This window comes from Hesperophylax consimilis, chromosome 24, assembly GCF_061612785.1.
Source record: "Hesperophylax consimilis isolate HC1 chromosome 24, BYU_Hcon_1.0, whole genome shotgun sequence".
Classification (NCBI taxonomy): Eukaryota; Metazoa; Arthropoda; class Insecta; order Trichoptera; family Limnephilidae; genus Hesperophylax; species Hesperophylax consimilis.
In genome coordinates this window covers 8,019,644-8,039,977 of record NC_142859.1, presented here as the reverse complement: position 1 = coordinate 8,039,977, position 20,334 = coordinate 8,019,644, and the positions used below count along the sequence as shown (strand labels likewise).

At 32.4% G+C, this 20,334-nt stretch overlaps 2 protein-coding genes across 2 annotated transcripts in view; one reads left to right on the top strand and one right to left on the bottom strand.

Annotated features, from left to right (window-relative positions):
• Positions 1 to 20,334, bottom strand: part of Lrt (Leucine-rich tendon-specific protein) — a 311,734-nt gene that overhangs the window by 121,887 nt on the left and 169,513 nt on the right. The gene's annotated exons all lie outside the window — the stretch shown is intronic.
• Positions 1 to 20,334, top strand: part of LOC149411868 (lysozyme-like) — a 44,698-nt gene that overhangs the window by 2,520 nt on the left and 21,844 nt on the right. Inside the window, exon 2 of the mRNA XM_089646528.1 lies at positions 15,283 to 15,371. Coding sequence (XP_089502654.1) covers positions 15,283 to 15,371 — 89 coding nt within the window. The remainder of the gene's footprint in view (positions 1 to 15,282; positions 15,372 to 20,334) is intronic.

Here is a 20,334-nt window from a genome sequence, read left to right as displayed (position 1 = left end):
TGATCTGAATAGTCAGGTTCTCTCCCACCTTCCTCTTCCCCATTTTCTTCCTCCCCACCTAACCTTCAGCCTCGCAACATACCCCTATTCGGGATGCCATAGTATAATTTGCTGCAGACGGCTACGAGCGGCTGAGACTCTAGTGCGGTATTCAAATTAGAAAAAAGTTCTTTAAATTAAAACGGCAAAAGGTCAATGAATTATAGAACAGTAAACTCACATAATACGTTCCAAAGATTCTCAGAAAAAAAAATAACCTGGATTTAGTTTAATATTTTTTGAACACGAATATAAAGCATCAAGTCAGATCTACTCAGTAGGTTCTATGGAATAATTCATTCTTAAAAAAAAAGGTATGAATACAGTCATGTCTTATACTTAAACCCAGGAACTTCGCTTTACCGGGGCAAGTTCAAGGTTCTGTGTTAAAGTCCTAGAAGCGACCTTTTCATTTCTGTTTCAAATTTTCGTTTAAAAACCGCTAGTATTGTATTCAATAATTAAATTTACTTTTGAATAACAGTAAGATCTTAAGTATATCGTAAGGTGTAAAATAAATTGTTTGAACAAAACTGTAAATTTATTATACTTAATCTAATTATTATAACAAGCCACAATGTTCTGTTTTTTATTGATGTGTAAATATTAAACATTTATTACAAGATATTGTAGGAGATAAGTCAGAGCTTTGTAATTTATCTAATCACTCTACAGACTTTCTATGACTTTTCTTTGAATACTCGTATTTTACTGGGACGCAAAATTTTGTTTAATTTGTTTCATGAATATCCAAAAAATTTTACTACATATCGCAGTAATTTGTATTGATAAGGCTGTCAGAAAATAATTATCCAAGGAAGAAATGTTCTTTGTTATCTTGTTCTACGAGCAAGAATTTAAATATTTACATTCGATTGTCACAAATGTCAGGAAAATCTCAGTCATGCCGTGTAATTTGTAAGTCATTTTGTAAGTTAAATAGTATATATAAGTTGATAACTTTGTTATCTACCATGTTAAGTTTAACATTGGGCAAGACCGAAACTTTGGTTAGTAAAAAATAAAATTGTATGTCTACTGTGAGGGTTGTCTGTTGTTTGGCTATCGTATTTTTGGGATTTACCCTCATTTATGCCTGGTGATAATCCAACAAGAAACCTTAAAAAAACTTTAAGCATGGGTTAATTGGTTAGTTCTTGTAACTTGATTCGATTTATCAATATGTTAACTACTACAACATCGATAAAACATGTGTATAAAGACTACAATTATTACTAAAATTTAAACGTAAATATTTTACACCTACTTAATAACCTTTTTTGTAACCCAGTTCGAAGAATATTTGACAACAACGCGGCTCCAAAAAACCCAACGCGAAACCCGAATGGTCTTTGAATAATAAATAACTTTTTATAACTCCACTTGAATGGATCTGTTGGTTCATTTATTGATTAATTAATATAAACTTGAACGTTCATACGAATTTTTCTTTGTCTCTGCTGACATTAAGAGTTTTGTGAGATTTGACTAATGCGATAAATCAACCTGTTTATTTCTGTTCTCCTGGTAACTCTGAGAACTATAATTAATTATTCCATAGAACCTATTGAGTAAATCTGACATGATGTTGAAAAAATATTGAACTAAATCCAAGTTATTTATTTTTCTGAGAATCTTTGGTACGAATTTTTCTTAAGAACTTTTTTATATGTGTATACCGCACACGAGTCCCAACTGCTCTCGACCGTCTGAAGCCAGTGAGACTGTGGCATCCTCAGTTGGGGTATGTTGTGAGGCTAAAGGTTATGTGGAGGGGAAAGAGATGGGGAAGAGGAAGATGGGGTATAACCTGGCTATTCAGATCTGGTCACCAAACACGGCAAGAGCCATTTCAAGCAACGCTTCAATTCTGAATGGTGGTCTTACACCAGGGCGATACTGAGAGTATTTTCCACTCTGGAACAAGCCACGTCGCCACGTATATAGTATATATTATTTTAAATGAATAAATTGTGAAATACTTGCGAGCGCCGGAATTTGAATCCGCGACCTTCAGATTGCTTGTCGATAGTCTTACCACTTGACCACGGAGGCCGTCGAATTGAATATGTATTGAAAATAATATACATATGTGTTTACGTGAATACTGTTCAAGAGACCAAACTGCCCGGCGCCAGTGGGACTATGTCATTTCCAATCGGTGTATGTTGTGAGTGGTTGTATATTGAGAAGGTTATGGGAATGAGGATGATTGTAGATTACCTGTCTATTCAGAACTCGTCACTTAACCCTGCCAAAGCCAATTCAAGTAAGGTTTCGGTATTGATTTGTTTCTTTCACCAATTTTCAGCTAGATTATTTTAATCTCGTGATAGCTCTTTCGCCTTTTGGCTTCATGGTAAACCTGTTTTAAAGAAAATTTGAAAAACTTATTTTTTTATGTTGTGTAAAATAGACGAATTGGCTAAACGATATCACTGTGAATAAAATGATGGCATTGAAATTGTTTTGTTTTTGTTTTGGTGTTTAACATATGCAAAAATACTAGTTATTTTGCATCTCAGTCAATAAAAAACATATCAACAACATCCCATGATAATAAGTAGGCGTACCTACGTATTAGTTATATGAAATTATCTTTGAACATGTTTTGATAGTAAATCGTGCCTCCATCAGTATTCAAATAAGTTTATTTTTAATTTTATGCATCGAGTCTTCTCGTATGTATGTACTTGGGTATCGATTCTCCAATCCAGGCCGCTCGCAATCGCCGTTAAAATTACACACATTGGTCGACATTCTTATTCTCGAACAACGAGTGGGTCGAACCACTCGTTGTTCGAGTGGAATGACTTGGTCGAGAATCGAGACCCAGGTGAATCCATTGCGCTCAGTAAAACATTTACATTTCATATAATCTGCCTTGTATTTCTTATCTTTGATTACTTATTCGTTTAAGTGGAGCAAATAATATTTTATAAATAATATTGATTCTCTCGCATCTTATCTTTTCTTATGAAAGCTTGTTTGTTTGTCTAACTAGGAGAGAGCTCTGGTACCATGAAACATATTCTTTTTGAATGTCGTTGTAAACGCAACTATTTCAAGCTCGCAATGTCATTTCCTCGGTACGGAGCGTAACCATTTTCGTATGATGTAATTAGGTTACAGATCAAAATGATAAAAATCTGTAAGAATTTCAATAACCTGTGATCAATGAAAAAAAATCTATTTCACATTTCCATTCTTTAAACAAGTAAGGTTATTTATTTTATTTAAGGAAAATCAAAAGTTAACAATAAAATAAGATTTGGAATTTTCAGTCTTATAGCGAGTTATAGTGATTTATTATACCGTGTTGCGCTTCCTCCGTCACTCGTGTGCCCTGATGATGGATACTTTAATGCTGTCCGAAGCGTTGACTAAAGAAAGAGGTGGCACAACATGGCATATTACCCTAAAAATAAATCATTATAAGTTTACAATAAGGTTTGTTTATTCATGTGTAATGGTCTTAACTGAGAAACCATTTGTAGATTTCATAATTATACGTGTACAGTTTATTTAACAAAACAGTATATTGAACGACTAATAGGTGTTAAATATATATAATTATATAATACTTAGTGTGTATATTAACCTCAATAGAAGTTCATTCCACGTCATAGAACCTGAGTAAACGGCTCTCAAAGTTCGAACCCAAGTCTTGCATTTGTGTCCGTAAGAATGGTGTTTTTCTTAATACGATTCCAAAATTTCAGCGCATTCTTTATGCAGATTTTAATATTGATTTCGTTTCAGACCGTGTTTTTTAGTATAATTCCAAAATTTCAGTCCGTTCGGCGCCATAGAACCTGAGAAAACGACTCATAAATTTCGAACCCAAGTCTTTCATTTGTGCCGGTAAGAATGATGTTTTTCTTGACAATGCTTCTTTATGCAGATTTTGATATTGATTTCGTTTCTAACCATGATTCTTAGTTCGATCAACTACCTAATGTGGTAGTCGAAAAACACGTAAAAAACTATGTACAAAACTTTTAATATGAATAAGGAAAAAATAAATTAAAAATGCTATTTATGAATCACAAATGTTTATACCACACAAATTATAATAAACAGTTTTTTTTTTACGATTATATATTTCCCTACAAAATTTTCTTGTAGGTACCTACAAAATAAATTAAAACATGGTTACTATTTTAATTTTCAATTCCATAATATTATATTGCTTATAAACTATTAAAGAATAAGGCATCAATAGATTTTTTTAAATATTATTGTATTACACTCGTTCGTTTGCCATACTAAGTCTAGTAACGGTATATTTTTAACAATGGTTTTGTTGACAACTACCCGGATATTGTAAATTTTAGTCATCATGAAAATGATGAACTAATGTACACTGTTAACACCAATAAACCATTTTTGTTATTACAGGTGATCAAACTAAATGGAGGTGTTCATGTTCACCTACTAATTAAGATTCTAAAATTTGCTATCACCCATAAAAAACCACGAATAAAACATAAAATGCAATAATATACTTTTTTCTATTGCCAGCGGTGATAACGTATACTCACAATAACACCTACCAACAAAACTTAAGTAAACGTAATAATTATTGTCAATTATCTGGTTTAATTGCTCTCTGCAATCCTTTTATTTGACCCTGCATGGATTTTGTTTGTCGATAATAAATACAACGCTTTTCAAACAACGGTGGCAAATCCATTGGGAATGATCGCATTAGATTGGCAATTTATGAATCAAAACTATAAACATGACTTCATTGAAATGAAATCGGGCAATTTGACGTATTAATAGTCAGATTCAGATGACCTTAGGATGACCTTAAAATGAAGTTAATTGAATCAAATCCAATAATATCCAATGATAAGCCATATTCTAAAACTTCCGGTAATTGTTTGGTTTCGGTTGCCTCCTTATTGTACCTTTTTAAAATGTCTGCTCCGAAGATTCTCATTTCTGAGCACAAACTGAAACATGTTTTATATTATGTTGTTGTTCTGTCCTGTCCTGCTGTTATTGTTATTCCAAATTTTGTCATCACTTTGTATAAACAGTATATTTATTGTTATAATATTAGATCTGTATTGGGTAAGGCACACTGTAGGAATAACTTTAATTAAGAACCTAAATAAATAAATTACCACTAATACTGAATTGCCGTTTTTAAGTTTGTTATAGTTAAGCGCACTTGAAATGTCATTAAACTGCGCCATATAAATGCCTATTATTATTATTATTATTACTATTATTATCTCGGTAATAGAACTTTCCCCAAAAATTTGATATGAAAGATTAATCACCTTTGATGCTTCTTGTAGGCTCCTTGGATCGTTCCTTATGCTCATCCACTGATTTAACAATATCTAGCGCTGTAATTTCTCCCTTTTGTTTATATATTTTATCTTTGATATTAGACGGAGAGGTCGACGCTGCAAATGAGTTGTCAGGTGGAGAATAATGGAGCTATGGACGGTAGACGGTGTTAATTATTTAGTGAAATAACTGCCCAAAGATTTCACCAAAAATGGATTAGTGCAAGTTGGTACGTAAAGTATCTGAAAGTGGTTTGAATCGATAGACTGGGTGACTTTTGTTCAGACTTTTCTCATAGTTTTTTTCTTATTAAAGGTTCGTTCAAAATCACAAAGACCGATATCAAACACAAATTTGCAAAAACTCCCATAAAATTTAGCCCTTGACGCCTCAGAGGAGATGCTGCACTACGTGGGTCAATTTATCAATAAGGTCTCAAAAATCTCTTATCACTCTAGTTAGCATTAGAAGTAGAATTTTCAGATTTTGTTATCATTATAGAACACTTTTTAACTAACACTACTATCACAGGAAATCAGAACGCAGTATCAAAATTATAGTTAATGGAAACAAGGGTAAATATAAAGGACTGTAAAAGCGGTGAAACCAATGAAAGTTTTTCGTTTGGACTATTTATAGAAACACGCGTTGCTGCTGTGTGATGTGCAGTAGTATTTATGAACTATTTTGGCGACACGCGTTGTGAACACGAATAATGGTTCATGACCCACCCCTTGTTTCTTTTATCAAAATTAATAGCTACAGACGGTAGATATGAGAACGATCTCTTACTTCTTTGGCTAGATAGTAAAAAATCTCTACAAATAGAAAAATACAATTAGTACTTTAAGTGTGTTGACCAACATGTATCTCTCTTTAAAATGTATCTCTACCTTCCTCCACCCAATTAACTGTTATCGAATTACCTTTCCTTATCTGAGAGTGTGGAGTACCTACATACCTACACCAGTGATATTGTTACACTTTATTATACATTACCGGAATGTTAAGAAAACCGGTGTTGTAAACATGTTCATTCCACGCGATTAATTCGAGTGTATTACGAAAGCTCTTACAGTGATAACCAGCAGTTTCCCTCAAGACCATAATATCGATCGAAAATACCAGGGTAAGTAATAATCCCTTTCCAATTCTAACTGTTAACCACATCTACCCGAATAGTTGTGTTAAACATTGACTACACTCCGCAATAAAACCACAAACTGATTCGCATACAATATTTGCAACTCCAAAGTGCTTAAGACAGTTGGTTTGGAAATGGAGAACGGATAATCGGAGACACTAATTTTAATAGTAGTTAAGTAAATGTATGACGCACCTGTATATGGAGGAATAAGTAAGGGAAGCCTAGGGCCTTGATTCTCGACGATGTCATTAAACTCGAACAACCAGTTGTTCGATCCACTCGAAGTGTATACCTTCAACAAGACTCAAGAATGACCAATGTACGTACTTTTGACGGCGATTGCGAGCGGCCTGGATTGGAGAATCGATACCCAGAGAAGTCATGGCGTGATCGAGTTAATTATACACACGAGTCAAGTCATAGGTATCAATAATCTGAATGGCGTTTGGACACTTACGTAAATATTAAGTCAGTTACCCTTGAGACGTTGTTGATTTGCACGGATCGAACCTTCTACAAGCTTCCATTTTTTCAAAGACAATAACAAGCACTATTTCGTTCTCTTTCTGACATAAAGGAAATAATCAATTTTTAGATGAGAGGAAGAGAGATATATGCATTTTAATAATGTGCGGTCGTTCTGGGACAAATATGGTCTTAGGAGAGTATAATGCGCGCACGGCATTTGGGACTGTTTAGGTCTTAGAAGGTCCCAAGGGTTAAAATAATTAACAAATAAAAACATTGAAGATAAGTTCCTAGTCACCTGGTGTACTTTGATTCAATGGCGCATAAAATATGGGATTAATAATAGTAAATGTTGACACTCGCGATTGTTTATAATATGATACTGCATTCGAGTGCTTGCATAAATGAAATGAATTCGATGTATCAACAGTGTTTTACGGAATTGTTTGCAGTAAAAATCATGAAAAATTAATGACGTTTTGCTTTTTCAGTGTACCTAATATTCATTTTGTCAATATTTATAATTTTGGTTGTATTAATATAATTTTTAATAATCTTAAAATATAAAAATTCACTCTGCGTTTGTTTGAGCTCGCAAAATTCCGAAATGTAGTAGTGGGTTCTTATTAGTACCAGGAGTGTTTAAAAAGTGATGATTTGAATGGTTAAAGAATTCGGGGACGCCCAAGGAATATTTAATGCCATATCTCTGCAGTAGGATGAGATAAGGAGTTGCATTAAAGGTACATTAGAAAGGAAACATTGTGGTATCCAGTAGTGAATGGTGAAAAAAGTCGTAGACGCCCTAAAAAGACATTAGCAATAGCGAGGCATTGCGGAATTAGAGACTAGCAATAAATGTTTTATTAACTTCCCATTTGTAACAAATAAAGATAATGATTTTTTTTGTGCATTACAGATTGATGCAATCCTATTACAATACACGCGAAAATAACAAAAATATATAAAGCGAAAACAGATATTTTAGAGTTCTTGCCTAAAATGACTTTTGAAATCTTCCAGGCCAATGTTGAAAATGTCAAGAGACCTAAAGGTATCATTTAGCAGCACCATACCTCTTGTCATGCTATGCATATATGATCACTGGGATCTCTCGTGCTGAGGATTTCATTAACATGTTATATTAGTCAGTTTGCTTTAAATGTAATGTTAAGTGCTGAGAATTTTTTCACGTTTTACTGATGCTTTTTGTCTAACAACGGAGTAATCTTCAGCATGCAAACTGCAGACCAAAACAGGTTAGGCCGTTTTAGGGAACTAAATCACATAGTGAGACGATTTCCTCTAGAACGTCTTCCATTAATCTTTCCATCAACTAACATACTAATTTAGGTTGTCTGTGATGATGTGAAATATTCCTGCGTAATGTAAAGCTTTAAATTTTTCACGTTCGGGGAAATTTTAATTTTAAGATTTGGAACTGATTTTGGGAAGCATAAAGTAGGTAGCAAAGCAATTTTATTTTATTAATTTTTACTCTACATTTGAAAAGAGTATTTTTTTTGTTTAAATATTTGACAGATCTGAATCGGTCTAAATCTGTCGATGATCGCTTGGGAATTTAATTTTTAATCATATCATTCAATGATCCAATGGCAAATATTTTTTGTAATACTTTTACTGTATTATTTGAGGTTTACACTGCCAAAAGTATTAAAGTGATTTATTTTTGGGGTATTATACGTGATGCGCTTCCTCCTTTCCTTAGCCAAGGTTTCGGGCAGAATTAAAGTGTCTATCATCAAAGCAAGAAGGAGGTAGCGCAACACGGCATAATACCTGAAAAATAAAACCCTATAATACTGTAAGTTTCACAAAACCTACAATTACAATATCAAAATATTTTTCACGGGTCTGCTGGTTAATAACAATAAAAAAAATCTTAAAAAGAATGATAAACATTCCTGAGTTATGCACGACCTGATAATATTTTTGAAAATCTCCTTTTACCATCACAGTAAACGGCAAATGTTGCTTGTGTCATGATGGAGGACCAACCAACCGAGGAATTAAACTCATGACCGCGACGACGTCTGGTTGGGAATCAGACGCGATATCAAATCGGACACTGGCTGATTTTATTAGGGTACAAGGAGAAAAACTAGTATTGCTAATTTATTGAGAATATCTTAAAATTATTGGTAATCCAGTTAAAAACAGACTGGTTAAAAACGTGTTCCGACGTCGTGATAATATATTTTAAATTTACTAAATTTTCATCAGGAAACCTGTTACTTCATTAGTTATAAACTTGCAAGCACGTTATAAACCGGGTATCTGAAGCTCCGCATAGTGTGAACAATATAATTGAGTTTTTTTTTTCAAAAAGGTATTAAATAATTTTTGTCCATTTTTGAAGAACTTTTAATTTGTTTACTATTAATCTTTTCAAGCCACATATTGTTACACATTTTTAGGGGGCGCAAATATACCATTTAAAAAGATCTGTTCCCTTTAAATGTTTGTTTTATTATCAAGAGTTCTATCCCGTATAGAATATTTAAAATATATTAAAACGCCATATAGTTCGATCTTCTTAAAATTAAACAGATATTTGTACTTTTTGACTATATTTACATATTTTATTGTTGTATTACAAGACAAGTGTTTTGGAAAATAAATTTATCATTTTTTTAAAGTTAAAACACGTCAGTCCCCCTTACGTAAAATAAATAAAAATATTTAATTTTTAGCGCACTTTTATGGTAAATGTACTGGACACCTACGCCAGTGACATTGACTGTAAATGCCGGTTTCCTTTCGGGGGTACCTTGGGTAAGGATTTGAATAGAAACACAACTTGCGAAAGTCGTCAGACAACTGACTGGTTGAGCCAGTTGTTGGCGTATTTATTGGGTTCAAATTCAATAATTTCTACACGTGTTAATGTGGATAAATTATTCTTGAATCCAAACATATACTAAGGTCCCACGGTTTGTCGTGCGACTAATTCATCCTTGAACTGGCGATATGACACGTGGTTCGAATACAATAATTTCTACAAGTGTTAATGTGGAGCAATTATTCTTAAATCTAAACATATACTAAGGTCCCACGGTTTGTTGTGCGAGTAATTCATCCTTGAACTGGCGATATGACACGTGTGCAGTGATTAAAAATCTTATCATCGTACGATGTGTGGATATCAGAATATTCATTGTCTTAATTGTTATTTAATTATTAGGTAGTACATCCATCTGCTGTCCGGTACAGTAAATTTGATTAAAAATAATTGTGTCATTCATATTTCCCATTGCATTGCATTGGTACCCATGTTACAAAAATGGGACAACAAAACTGTTTTAAGATACCTGACAGAAATGACAGCTTCTTTCTTTTTCAATGCATTCTATCCGCATCATTTGCTCAGCATACTTCGAAATGATGTGTCTCACCTGTGAACAAATAAATTTTTAAAGTTACATAACTTTCCATCATAAAATTTCTTTCTTTTATAATAACAAATAGGTTGCAATAACTTAATTAACTACTTGATCTTGATATTGTTGTGTTAATCAGAGAGATAGCAGAGTAAAACATATGGCTTTATTAAAATATAATGTTACAAACAACTACAAATTCAATACTTCGGTAGGTACGTAATATTACGTATCAGTTATCGAACAATAATTAATTATCATACACATTGGACAGCGAACCCTAGAATATATCGTGACTAAGATGTTCAACATGTTGCCAAATAATACACAAAATTGTAAATTCCTAAATAGATTCAGATATACGCTGAAAACATGGCTCATAAGTAGAAATACTTTATAATAATCATCACTATCAATCAATAGTTTTTATTTGTTTTCATGTCGATTAAGTGTTATTTATAGACTATTTGTTTCAGTAATAATAATCTGAATATCTTATCAATAGCAACATATTAGGTATATTTATAATTAGTTATAATATTATGTATACATATTTATATTATAATTGAACATGTTCATCCTATTGACAAACTGCGTAATTGTAGTTGATAAAAAACTTTAAGGCGATGCACTGCGTCGTGTAATATTTTAAATCGAGCCGCTATCAATAACAACCCTTACGTAAATGGCGATAAGGTTTAAATTCCCGCATAGCAAGATCCGCCTGTTTTGATTTATGCAAGAAAAAAACATGGCAAAAAAGTGCCTTTTATTTTATTTTGTGGATGTTCAGGCATAAATTTTTTTTTCGATCATTTTATAAATAACTTAATTTGCCATATTATAAAGAAAATCATTACCGAAAATGGGTTCGTAAGTAGGAGATTTTGAACTTTAAAGCAGTTTTCATAGGCATTTACATTATTTTTTCAGGGTTTATAAAAAGACTTATCTAAAAAATACTCGATTAATTCAAAGGCCAAGATGTATTCTACTCGCAGTATTTAACTAAAGCATCTGAAACCTTTTTAGGCGACCAAATTTTCAAACCAAAAACACATGATTTTGCATTATTATGTGTGGCATCGCCTTAAAGAACAATAAAAAAATAACGTTTTTAGTTCAGGTAATGTTGTTAAAATTTTCATACCCTTAGTAATAGTGCTAATAAACCGTATCCTAGAATTATAAAAAGTACAAAAAAGGTGTATGCATTACGTATTCGTATATATGTGAGAATATACGTAATATCCATTCCTGTATCCGCCCTTGTTCTTAACAAGAATGCTCTATTTCAACACGTTAGAAGCACGCCCAAAAATTTTTAAATCTAAAATTTCTTAACCTCTCCAGCGTTCGAGGGTCATAAATGACCTTGTGTCCATATTTTAAATTAAAAAAACTTCTATCATGCGGAAGTACAAAATTTTTTGACGTTAGAAAGACAAATAACACTTTTCCCAATTTGCCTCAAATATTTATACTGGAAACCATACAAAATTTAAAAATAATTTAATAATTTAAAAATAAAACGCATTAGTTTTTTTATTATATCAACGAGATAAAAGCGAATGAACAGTTTTCTTACAAATTACCCAAACAAAACGAATGTATTTTTGAAATATCGAGTTCTCTCAATGTTTTTATGATTTAAGTAAAAAATTAAGTAAAAATGTTGGCGTTTTTGAAAACATATTTAATATCAAAATTGTATTAGTTAGAAATAGTTTATTTTGAATGCATACACCGGAAAGATAATATTATCTTGTTTCCAAAACAGTATTTGTTTTTACGGAAAATTAAAAAATAAGATGTATATAGCGCATTTGAAATACACAGAAACATTTCAAACTGAACAAATGAAATGAAACTTCTGAAGGGTAAACTAATCTCTAACTAATAATTAACTAATGCAATTAGATTGAAATAGGTTAACTCGTATATGCCAAACAAGTATACTCATGGGAGATTCCGTGCAATTCTTTATTCCTTCGTAAGCGAGGATTTCTGCCCATCAGAACTCCTTAATCAACAGAACGACTCGACTGCTTTAAGATTATGCATTGACCATCGACATTTTTAACGTCACTTGCAGTCCTTGCAGACAGTTTACCAACTATCTTTTTTCGTATGTCACAAATAGTAACACTGCCCATGACCATTTATACATACACGTACCTCAAATTTGTAATATTCTTCGTATTATATTGGTTCATAACCATTTTATGGAGAATATGAATAAATACATTAAATTGACTGCGCATTTAAATTGATAAGAATGACCTTTTGATTCAGGGAATTCCTCTTACAAATATTGACTCAAACATACAAGCAAGTACGCACAAAGATTGTTAAATTATTATCCTTTTTAAGTTTTCAACTTTACTATCAATAGTTGAATAACCTTTCAGCCTTTTTCCATATTTAGTTGAACCAATGAAACGAATATCAATAATTAATATATCATTTTGCCTCTAAATGCGTGTAATTAGTATTAGTCGGTAATTAACTACTGGGTACTTAGATTATTATTATTTAGATAGTGGTTTACGGTTCATCTAGTCGCAGCAGCATTCATAATATGCAATGTACCAAACAATATACGTGATCATGAGATGATTATGAGCGTGTATGTTTACCTAATGAATCAGCTGATATCTGTATAAACATACAAATTTATCTATGTATGATAGTTATATTTTAGTTATCTATGTTTTTTATATCACGTTGCATCTCGCGTGAATAGTAAATATACAATAATGTGAAAATGCCCAATGTCTGGAAATAGTGGGAGGCAAAACGTATTCTTACGTAGTTAGTTGAATGTACGAGAACCCCACATGAATCCCAACTGTCCCCAACCATCTGAAGCCAGTGAGACTGTGGCATCCCCAACTGGGGTATGTTGTGAAGCTGAAGGTAGTGGAGAGAGGAAGGAGACGAGGAAAATAAACGTAAAGAAGTACCGGTCTATTCAGATATAATCACCAAACACGGCCAAAGCCATTTCAAGCAACATTTCAATTCTGAATGGTGGTCTTACACAAGGGCGATACTGAGAGTTTTTTCGACTCTGGAACGTGCCGCAAATATACCATATATTATTTTAAAATTTGGATAAAATAAAATTTACTAGCGCACGCCAGGATTTGAACCCGCGACCTCCAGCTTGGTAGTCGAGAGACTTATTCCTCGACTACGGATGCGATTCTCAACGTGCAATGTTTTTTTTTTTTTTTTTAAACATACAACAAACGATGTTGCACTCCCATGAGTTATCAAACTCATTAAAGGATCGCCAATTGGTAGTTTTGAAATAGAAGAGTAAAAAAAAAAAAAAAAGAGTTTTGTACAGAAAAATTAGACCCAACCCAACCCAATGTGCAGACACAATGTATGAAGAAAACATTTACAAAACATTTCACAGAAGCAACATACAGACACAACATATGAAGAATCACTTTACAGATATGTCACAAAAAAAATTGTCTTATAAGACTGTTCTTGTATTTTTTGTGTGATAATCCTGATTAGCTTCTTGGAAATATTGTTAATTTGAAGATAAGGTTCTATAAATAATGTAAGCTAATCTCTAAAACTAAAACCACAATAATGAGTTGATAAAATAGTGACTCCAACAACCTGGTATGTGGTTGTTACGTATTATCCAGTAACCCATTGTTGGTTAATAAGATAAAGGAGATTTTATTTATCTTTTCGCAAAAGTCGTCGTTGTGGTTAGATAAACGAAATGCTATAATACCTAACAGTTAAATAATAATTTCTTTAATTAAAAATTAAAAAATAACACATTTTTAATATTAATAATAGTGTATAATAGCTGCATGTTCCTGAGCAGTGGATACTTTACAAAAATAGTTGAATAATGATCCGTGATAGTTGATTTGTAGACGATACTTTTAGATGGAGGGTTGCTGGAGGGTCCTTTCCGGTTTCATTTTTATTCCATTGGGCAAAGTATTTTTGTTAAAAAGAATAAGTTTTGCCAGTTTAGGGTCTCCTAACCAAATAGACCACAATTCAAAAACGAAAAGGTACTCGAAATGTCGGTAAACTTGTCGAATTCCGTGGCATGTAAAAGCTCTAAAAAAAACAACCCTTTATTTTAACTTTAAAAAATTAAATAATAACTATTTAATTTAATAATATATACGTATTTCCTAACCTTAAAAACTTAACTTCGAATGAGAAAAAATGGAACTTTAATGCATTTTTTAGCATCTCTCACAACATAAAGGTTATTTCTTGTAGTAATTAAGTTGAAACTAAGGATATTGTTTCAGAGAATTTGAACGATTCATCAAATTTCATAGTTGATTTTTAAGTTCTTGTGAAGGTTCTATTCAAGTTTCATAACTATTTTAGTTTCATGAAATAACTAGCCAATAATGATATAATAATAATAACAATTTATTCCAGAATGCATGCAGGGGTAGTGAAATGCAATACATTCCATATTTTTAAATAATATACACAATTAGAGTGAGAAAAATAATAATACATAGGCGATTCTGATAGGCACAAATAAAACGGAATATAAGTGAAAAAAGAAAAAGGTAAGCACAAAAAAAAAAAAATAAAAAAAAAATAAAAATAACAGAACTTGATTAGAACCTTCATAGAACTTGAAAATCAACTACGAGGTTTGATGAGTTATTCAAAATCTTTGAAACAACCCACCATAAGTGTTATTTATATATTTTTACGTATTAAGCGTGCAGCGGAATTCGACAAGTTTTTAGAAATGTCTTTAACCGTGTTTGGTGACCACTTGTGAATATCCAGGTACCTTCTCACCTTCCTCTTCCCCATTTGTAATTGCTACATTATTATTACCATAACTTATTTCTGTATTTTTGATTACAGTACGAATAAGATGACCTTTGTTTCTTTTTCCAGGGGTTTGTCTGATTGAACACGAAAGTGAAAGGAACACAAGCAAAGTGGTCAAGAAAACCAACGGAGTCACCAGTTACGGACTATTCCAGGTGAAAAATAGTATTTATTACTTTAACCGGATCAGTTATAATCACTCCCGTGGGCGGACAAATCACAAGAATTTTTGATGGTAACGAAAACTCCTAGAAGCGAATGTGTTCAAGGTCTTATTGAAAAAAAATTCTTCTTATTTGTAAAGGAGTTAATTTGAAAAACTATTTTGAATTAGCAAATGATTCAAAATCTATTCAATGTTTTGGTGGTCGGTTATTACGCAAAAGCCACTTACTCTCCACGCAAATGTCCCCCAACAACGCGTACAGAAACCAACAAATATCTTGATCCATACTTCGAACAAAATAATACGACATGGGATATACATAAATAATTGGTGATAGAAAAACTAAATTTATTGATCTACTTTTAAAAAAACTTAAGAAATATGTTTAGAAATATAATCACTGGCATAATGGAATACGGCATCATTGTTTGGACCTGTGCCATCAAGCATAATATATTATGTTGACAATGGTCAAAGCACGTTAATACAAGTAATGTCATTAATACTTAAACCATTTTTTTTTTAAATCCCAGTGATGATGATACAAAAATTACATTTCTTTTAGGACAATATAAATACCTTTAACATCTCAACAAGACAAACGCATCATCTACAAATATTGAAAACATATCAATTTTCGACATATTATGACAATTTTGCAAAAATGTTTGAACAATCGCTTGCCATGATGTACCAAATTTATTTAACCTAAAAAATGGGATGAAATTTGAAATCTAGGTCGAATTTTTCGATTTAACACGCAGTGAGCAGTTTTATGTTTCCATATTGACCGTTCGGTGGCCGAGTTGATATCGCGTTTGGGTCCCACCTAGGCGTAGTGTGTTCAATTCCTTGGCTGGCTAAGTCCTCCATCACAACACAAGCAACATGTTCAGCTTACTGTGGTGGTAGTAGGAGATTTTCAAATATTGTCAGGTTATTCGTAACCCGGGAATGATTGTCTTTCTTTTAAAAAAATATTAATATTTCGAGGAATTGTATTTATTAAATATTATGGGAAATTTAAATATATGTATGATAATTGATCCAATCGCTCGACTTGACCAGAATTCACTTCTTACAGAATTCAAAGCATCTACGAAGGTAAAATACAAAGTAGTATTATCATTTGGAACTAATTCCAATTATTCTAGCTATACTTTTTTCAAATTTGTTTATTTGTGTTAGAACTTGCTTACAACTATTAAATAATTTTCCTCCATAACACAGGTGAACTTCTAAGATAGAGGATACTACACCTAGCTTGTCAAATAATAATTAAATAGTAAAAAAAATAACAAGAAATAAAATAATAAAAAAATGATGATAACTGAGAAATATTAAGTTTAAATTATTTTCTTGATAGGTATATGAAAAATCTTTCCGGTAACGATAACAATCACCGTGAAAATTTTCATAATCTGTAGTATTTGCTTCACGACCGCGAACTTCATTTATAACCACAAACATTTACAGTTAAAGCAATTTATTTAGTTTCATAATAATAAGGTACAAATCTTAAAAAATTTTAAAGATTTTTGAAATTTTTTAAAAATCGTGTTAAGTCGTACAAAATGTCGTAAAAAATGACAAATTCATAAATAATTCTGTCGATTTCAAACACATATTATTGACTGGGCAAGTAAGTCATGTTTTAATTCGACCATTTGGAATTATATGTCTGTAATTTTTGTTTGGGTTCCGTTTTCAGTTTTGAAAATTTTCTCCATCCACTTTATTATTCAAGCAAGCATTACTTTAACTAGGTGGCTACCTTTAATTGAGATTTTCAATATTATGATACCTACATCCTGAAGGAAGTTGGAAAAAGAATTATCAATGAGATAGCGACTTTTCATGGACAAATTCTATAATTCCTTATTTGAAATTTAAAAAATATATAGTTTATAATTAATTACGTAGATATAAGCACCTACTTACAAATACTTTGGTTTTGATTTATTGAATAAATTCGGAAATTTTGGTTTTGATTTATTGAATAAGGAAAAATTAGGAAAGTATGGTTTTTTGGACTAGAGTTTTTACTTTTCACCGAACAGTTAGTTATCGTCACTCGGAGATATCTGATACTTTCCTACAACATTTATATTATATCCATTGTTTCCTAATATTTTTCAAGTTATTTACCCCAAATTTTATGACATATCTCGTAATTTTTTTTAAATAAATACGAATTTCCATCGGTTTTTCTACCCACGAAGGCTGGATTCCCTAGGCTACAGTACCTAACAACCTAAGTATAATAATACATATGGTAGACAATATAAGCCGTATTGCTAGGCCGAGTGACATTGTTGGTCACATGCTTTCACAACATTCCGCGCCATGCCTACTGATCATACGTTTTCAGATTACTGCAACAATGTCATCTGAAACTACGTAAGTGTCAACTACTATGGCACATTTATACTATATTCCAACGAAATTTAAACATTTGTAATATCACATTAATAACAAATTATTATAAGCAATAATTATTAGCCTGAAACACAAATATAAATTGAAAAAATCTTCCGAAAAAAAATCAATGCCGCCGACGGGAATTGATTTTTTCTCGGAAGATTTATATTTGTGTTTCAGGCTAATAATTATTTCTTATAATAATTTGTTATCCTTTGTGCTTCGCATAAAAGCTTTTCTTGTAAACATATGTTTTCATTTAACATTCAACATTATCACAGTTTTTTTTTCTTAAATATCAGTTAAATTGTACATCAGAAAAATTCCAACAAACTTTTGTGATACGCCAAGAGTGACACATTGCACTAAATAAAGATACTTATATGTGCACAGAATATAGTTACAAGAAGGCTATAATACCATACCTATAAAATAATTACTAATATGAATATATTATTCTGCATCACTTATGTGTTGTATACAATTTCAATAGCAAATTTTACTTATTGACTTCTGTTGCACTTTACTGTTTTACATTTCATGTTTTTAAAAAGCCTTACATTAAAAAAATTGTGCTGCTTATCAAATTAACAAAAATTATAAAATACAGGGTGTCCGGGGGTAAAGTACGCTAATTTTGGGGGGTGATTCGACATGAAAGTATAAGTGAAAAAATTAAGCAAAGTTTTTTCGAAATTCAAACGTATTAATGTAGTTTTTAGTTAAAAAAGTTGAATTGTTGGTATCGTAAATGTTAAATTGTTTGTATGGTAAATGGTTTGTATTGTAATATTCTTCCATGGAAAAATATTTTTCATTGAGAGCAACTGTGACGAATCAAATTGCGTCACAAATAAATTTGAACGTTAAACTAAGTATGTCCCGCAGAGTGCGCCCAAAGACAAAGAAAGTGTTGACAGACGGGGGTTGTAAAGAAAGAAGTGTGTGGTGCGGGGTAGGGCGACGCGGTGTAGGGCGACAGGCCCTACGAGAGGAACCAGGACAGTATATAGGGAGACAGGAGAGAGACGAGCTAGTTAGGAAGAGGTTCCTAAGAAACAAAGAAAGTGAGTTGTACAAAGTGGACAATCGATATCGCCGGTTAAACTAAAAAGTGAAATGGGCATTACTAAAAGAGGATAATAAACGAACGTATTGTAAAGTGCTGTTGCGATTCAAAGTGTCAACCAAACATTGCAAAACTAACAGTTCAACGGATAGTGCCGCAAAGTGCCGATGTATCTTGTGAACATTAAATAGTGATAAAACAAAATAATAAACACTGCGCGCCACCCACTGCCCACCGCCACAACCCCATTGTTGCATTCGGACGACACCACGCCTGGAAACGCCCCCGCGGAACGCAGAAGATTCTATGAAGTTAGTTGTATCCGATCCATATGACAATTAGTTAAGATTTAGATGTAAGTAGACATAAGCATAATTTAGATTTAGTATTAAGATTTGAAAAACCTAATTAAAATCGAGACTTATAATTATTACATGTTCTTAATTAAATTCACCTCCCTAGTCCACACCCAAGCAACCCGAATTGGCGAGAAGGCAGAACATACGAATTGGTAAGTATAAGAACAGCAATATATTTAAGTATTATTCAGAGCTAGCTGCGGACAATGTGTTAACATCAATTGTCACAATGGCGCCCAATATGAAGCGGTTTTAGATATTTTACTATATCTATCACTAATGTTATTGACATTCCTAAAACTCATCCCTGAAAACAAGGTAAATATTTGCATGTTCTTATTATATTTAATCTTCTGCACTGTTTCTCGCTCTTGTCATGTTTTGTCTCGAGTACCTACCGTTATTTGGGTGTTTCGTTTTTTTTGTACAGCGTAAACAAATGTACTGTGATAAGTCAGATGCTATGCGTCTCATGTCAAGTGCTATTTTTTGTCAGGGGGCAGTTAAATCATTATAAAACAAACTAGGCGGTTTGACACATTTGGGACTGTAGGTACCTGAAGATCGTTAACCCTCTCGTCACCGATCGATATTTTCTGAAATGTTATATTTTATAGGACACAAGTAAGATAAAATAGTTAAAAGCTTTAAAATTTTTCAAAAGTAAGGTATTTAGGATTACCGCTATTTGCGACATAAAATAGATCATCATAATGTCTTCCGTTAGCTACGAATCAAATACGAAGGAGATCCATGACCCGAACGGTCTCTCCAAGGAAGATCTGATCGCCGAATTGAAAATCAGAAATTTAACCCCCCAGAAAACCATCCGAAAAATGAGGCAACAAGCAATAAAATTTAATCAAAATATACCAAAAATTACAAAAGAGGACCAGGAAATAGAAGATTTCCCAAAAGCGGTATCAAAAATCGTGATTAAAGAGACAAAATACATTAATTTGAGTACACTTCTGATTAAATACAATGGCAAAACATGCGTACGAGATTTCATTCAAAGATTAGAAGAAATCAGCTCTGCCCGAGGATTTTCAGAAACTGACATCACTCAGGGGTTTGTTGAGTTAGTTGAAGGGGTCGCTCTT